This window comes from Pezoporus occidentalis, unplaced genomic scaffold (assembly GCF_034315485.1).
Source record: "Pezoporus occidentalis ecotype Australia unplaced genomic scaffold, CSIRO_AGI_Poc_V1 ctg128, whole genome shotgun sequence".
Taxonomy (NCBI): Eukaryota; Metazoa; Chordata; class Aves; order Psittaciformes; family Psittacidae; genus Pezoporus; species Pezoporus occidentalis.
This window is the reverse complement of record NW_026913082.1, coordinates 232501-237500: the sequence shown is the minus strand read 5'-3', so window position 1 is coordinate 237500 and position 5000 is coordinate 232501. Positions and strand designations below refer to the sequence as shown.

Here is a 5000-nt window from a genome sequence, read left to right as displayed (position 1 = left end):
AGGCAAAATTTGGTCCAGTGGACACAGTTTACATTTAGTATTTATAGAGAAAGAAATTAAATTATGGTGAAAAGTGAAGCCCTTGACCCCAGAATTAATACCAACCCCATCATTTTCTTATTTCTGTTAGGGCTGCGTAGTCCAAATTCAAGCTACCTTTTAGCTCTAAGCAGAGGCAGGGAGACCATAATTAAACTAATCTATAGGGGGGAGGGAGGGAGCACCAATAATACAGCAGTATATTGTATGGCATTCAATTAGGTGAATAAATACAGCTCCGGACAGACAACATAGATTAGAGACTCGACTTCCTTTTTATTTCAATTTTAGCTTCCCCCTCTCTCATACAAACCAGCGCTGGGAAATGTATCATCTTGACTGGATGTTTTATAACTAGAAAATCTATTTCTATGTTTCCCAGAGATAAAGTGTCTCTCCCTCTTTCCCCTTCCTCTCTCTTCTTTTCCCTTACTATTTATTTCTATTTCCCCCCACCCTGCCCGCCCCCCGACTCGAAGGATTTAATTCCACACCAACCTCCCAGGAAGATTTAAAGAGTTTCCCCTGTTTGATTTTCCAGCCCGGCTCTTTCTCTCCCTCTCCTCTTTGTTAACCACAAACGCTGCTGCTCCCTGCGCTCCTCTTTCCACCTTCCCTTCCCGGGGACGGGGGACCTCTCAGCCCAGGAGACCCCGAGCTCCGGTCCCAGTGGGCTTAGGGCAGAAGGGAGGGAGAAGCATCCTAAAGCATCCCAAAACACCATCACCCCCCTTCCTCCTCCCTTCTGGGAGCCTGGAAAGTGTTTCTCTTACCAGGCTGTGTTGGAGAGGGCACAGAACCTGGGGCCCCCAGCCCCGCGCTTGGCCCGAGAACCCTCCCTTTAATCCTTAACCCATCAATATTTTATTGGGGTGAAACTTCTATGGGGATGTAATTTAATTAGGACAAATTTGGCGGCTGTTTGGAAGCTGTTAACGACTGGCGGGGCAAAACGCGAGGTGGGGGGATAGTAAGAGGGGAGGGAACTTTGGGTTTGGTTTTCTTTTTTGTTATTATTACTATTATTATTTATTCTTTTGGGGCCTCCTCTTGGCGAACAGAGGCTGCTCCAGGTAGTGGCTGCGCTCACAATTCGAGGGTTGTGTTTGCTGCTGGGGGGGGGGGGGAGTGTCTCTGTGGCCTAATCGATAGGAGATCGTATTAATTATGATTTCGATTGATATGGTTAAATCTCCTCCTAAAGGCTGCAAACGCCTCTTCCTTCTTCTTTTTTTGCCTCCTTTTTCCCCCCATATTTTCCCGCTGCCCCCCTCCCCTTTCCCCTGTTATAGAGCCGGAGAGGAGATGAAAAGGCTTGTAGTTTTAAATTCAATGTGACAGCTCTGGAAAGAGCGGATGATGAATCTCCTATTATTGGATCAGTCTATTTGCCGCTCAATGTCTCTCTGTAATTGGAGCAACATCACTTTAAAGGTTCAGAGAGTAGAGCATTTCTGGTGAAAAATCCCCACAACACGCTGGTGAATGTTTTAAAGGGAAATCTATTAGTGATTTGGAGAGGGGAGGGGACAAGGGGGGGAGAGGGTGGGTTGGAGGGGGGAGGCTGTGTGTCTGTGTAACTCCGGCTGGTGAGTATTTAACCGGGTTTCAGGCGGATCCGTGAAGCCCCCCCCCGGTCCCTCCACCCCCTCCCCTGCCCGCCCCGGCCCCCGTCGCCCTCCCCGGGCTGGAGTTCGTATCAAAGCCCCCCTTGTCGTGTTGTGACAGCTCTGATATTGTTTATTGAGGCTGGATGTCAGGTATAATTAGCAATCGATATGGAAAACGTTTGCTCCCCACACTGGCACGTCTCTGACGTCAGGACCGATTAACGTTTCTTATTGGTCCCAAATTCCCCCAGCCTGAGCTAATTATCGGGAGCCCGATGTTGATAAAGTTAAAGCGCCCGGCGCCCTGCAGCATGAGCCCCTCGCCGCGCCTCCTCCTCCGGCAGCAGCACCCCCGGCCCCAGCCGCCCCGCTGCCCGCACCCCCAGCCCCGCCGGCACCCCCCGCGCTAGAGCCGCCCCCATGATGGATAGCCGCATCCTGGAGCATCCCCATGCCCAGTTCGGGGCTATGGTGGGCTTCCCTTACCCGCTCGGTCACCACCACGTCTACGAGCTGACCGGGCACCAGCTGCAGTCGGCCGCCGCCTCGGTGCCCTTCTCCATCGATGGATTACTGAGCGGCTCCTGCGCCGCCTCCGTGGTCAACCCGGCGCCGTTGATCCCCCCCGGCTGCGGGGGGAGCGGGGACAACCAGCCCTTCAAGCTCGCAGGTAGGAGCGGCCCCAGCCCCGTGTGCCCCCCTCGAAGCCCCAACCACCGCTCCCAGCCCGGAGCGGGTCAGCGCAGAGGATGGTCACCACCGCCCCCCTCATCTGCTGATATTGGGGTGTCTGGAGGGGACACAGCTGTGCTTGGGCCCACCCGAGGGACAGGCAGAACTGGGTGGGGGGCCCGGGACAAGCGCCGGAGGCGTCCCCGCTTCCAGCTGCCGTGGGGCCACGCGTGTGCCCTGAACAATAGCGGGCCCGGCCCAGGGCCTTCCCCTAAAGTTCATCTTTGGGGTGGGGGCTCGGAGCATGACATCAAAAACATAGATGTAAAAATAATAATGGGAATGTCTGGAGTTTAGGGAATCAAGAGCGGTAATTACTGTATTTCTTTTAAAAAACGATTTAACCAAAGGGAAGCGCTCTCCTTCCGTCCCCGCCGGCCTGTGGCACCGCTATTGTTCAGCTATTAAAACACTCCGTCACCCCAACGTCCTTTTCATTAATCCCGAAGCAGTTCCCCCTCTGCACCTCAGCCTAATAAAAATTATTCCTTTTATTTGGAATTTCCACACCTGGTGGAAAACGTGAGGAGCGGAGCAGCTCGGGCTGTAACCCCCGGCCTGGGCATGTACGCACGGGGGGAGGCTGTGAGAACCCCAACCAGCACCCACCCGTATTCGGGGGGTCCGCGGGAGGGCTGGGGCCTCTCTGCCCTCTGGTCCCACTGGGACCGGGCCTTGAGCTGCTGGGAAAGGGGGGAACAGGGGAAGGGAAACGGGGGCTTTTAATTTTTTTATTAATTAAAGCTTTGGTGGCTGGAGCAAATGCTGGAACTTCTCTTTCTCTCTCTGCCAGCTGAGAGCCTGTGGAGAGCTTCCTTCAGGAATAAATGTTCTGTAAAGTACATTTTCGGAGGAGGCGAGGGCAGATCGGGTTCCTCCCCATTTTTAGCGCAGGTGTGTGAATAATCCCGCTCTTTTTTACCAACGCTACCGAGCACAAAAGTTAAAAGGCTCCTGTGAATGGCAAGGAGGGGGGGGAGAAGGCCTCTTTTCCAGGGAGCTGAGGGTATTTCTGCCTTTTCAGACTCGGGTGACCCGGACAAAGAAAGTCCTGGCTGTAAAAGAAGACGAACCCGCACCAATTTTACCGGCTGGCAGCTCGAGGAGCTGGAAAAGGCGTTTAACGAGAGTCACTACCCGGACGTGTTTATGCGAGAGGCTCTGGCGCTCAGGCTGGATTTAGTGGAGTCCAGAGTGCAGGTAAACCCCACGTCTTCCCCTCCCTCCGTTCCTGCCCTCTCTCCGCGCCGAACGGCCCCCGAAGGGGGGGTCCATAACCCCGCTCTGTGACGGGCCCTGTGCGCCTGGGCCCGTGGCTGCGCTCCTCCGGCCCTCTCCTTTTGTTTCCCTGCTGGTTTATTTTCTTCTTATATTTCCTTTCTATTTATCGATTTATCTTGCAAACGAGCCCCGAAAAGTGGCATCACAGCTTGGCTTCCCCAAGCCTTTTAAAAATTACTATTAATATATATTTTTGCACTGTAAAATTATTTCTTAAATGAACTAAGGGAGGAAAAAATTAGCATGCAAATATGAAGCTTAATCACGGGGGTATGCTGGACAATGTCAATAAAACTCGTAGGCGTATCGAGAGCGTGTGGAACTTGTAAAACTTAATTCTAACGAGCTGCCCGGGCTCGATGGGGTGCGAGGACCATGTAGTTGCTTCAGTGGATCCTGGAAAAATAGAACGGGAATGGGATGGGGTACGCGGCTGCGATGCAGATTGCCTGTTGGGTGCACAGGCGCTGGTTCGTGCCGCCGTGGCTGCGGGCGGTGAGGCCGAGCTGGTACTGGTGCTCCGTCTCCTGTGAGCTCAGCGTGCGGGGGATACGTCCTCCAACGCACTTGGGGCGGTGGGGTCGGTGCTCCCGGGGCGAGCCGCAGCCGTGTGCCGCGGTCCCTCTGTCCGCTTTGTCTTACGGCGTCTTTCTGAGCCGCCGTTGCCTCTCCGCGCCGGCAGCCGCAGCTCCGCCGTGCCCAGGGGCCTGGGAGTTTGCTGGGCTCGGTAGCGGGAAGGAGTCGGGATCGGGCCACCGATATCCCCATGATGCTCCCGAGCTGTGGTCGCTGCCGGCAGCCCCTATGGGCCGAGGCTCCCCGGGCGCTGTGGGAACGCGTGGACTGCGCGGCTGCGGACACCGGGGAACCGACGGAGGAGAGAGGATTTAAATCGAATTTATTCTTACTTTCTCCGAGAATATAGAGCAAACCCGGTTTCGGGCTGATCCAACCGCTCTGCTCCGGTGCTCGGAACGGGCAGGGGTACCAGGTCCCCGTCCATCCGGGCGAGGTGAACCCGCCCTACCTTTGGCCCGCTCATTGTGCTGCGGTTTGTGCGCTACTGCGGATTGATGTCGCCCTGTCCCGCAGGCCGGGGGGCTTCTGCACCCCTAGGCTGCGGGGAAGAGCCGGGGTGGGGGGGTATTTGTGTGTTACACCTTCCCCTCCCTGTGGTACCGGTGCGGGCAGGACACAGCGTGTGTGTGCGCGTGAGTGTGCATCCTGCTCCCCTTGCTTTTATTTTTCTACCCTGTTAAAGAAGTGTGGATATCTCTTCCTGCCCCCTCCCTTGCTCTCCGTCTCGCAGATGCTCGGCCCTTTGGATGGGGGCTGCCG

The 5000-nt window shown here is 55.3% G+C and overlaps 1 protein-coding gene across 2 annotated transcripts in view; it reads left to right on the top strand.

The window, feature by feature from the left end:
• The first annotated feature begins 1695 nt into the window (after positions 1 to 1695).
• UNCX (UNC homeobox) overlaps positions 1696 to 5000 on the top strand; it is a 4914-nt gene continuing 1609 nt past the window's right edge. Inside the window, exons 1-3 of one of the 2 annotated variants that reach the window (XM_062607957.1) lie at positions 2193 to 2319; positions 3175 to 3275; positions 3406 to 3581. In XM_062607957.1, the coding sequence (XP_062463941.1) occupies positions 3209 to 3275; positions 3406 to 3581 (243 nt within the window). In that variant the 5' untranslated portion in view covers positions 2193 to 2319; positions 3175 to 3208. Of the gene's footprint in view, positions 2320 to 3174; positions 3276 to 3405; positions 3582 to 5000 lie in introns of both variants that reach the window. The other variant, XM_062607956.1, reaches the window with a different exon arrangement.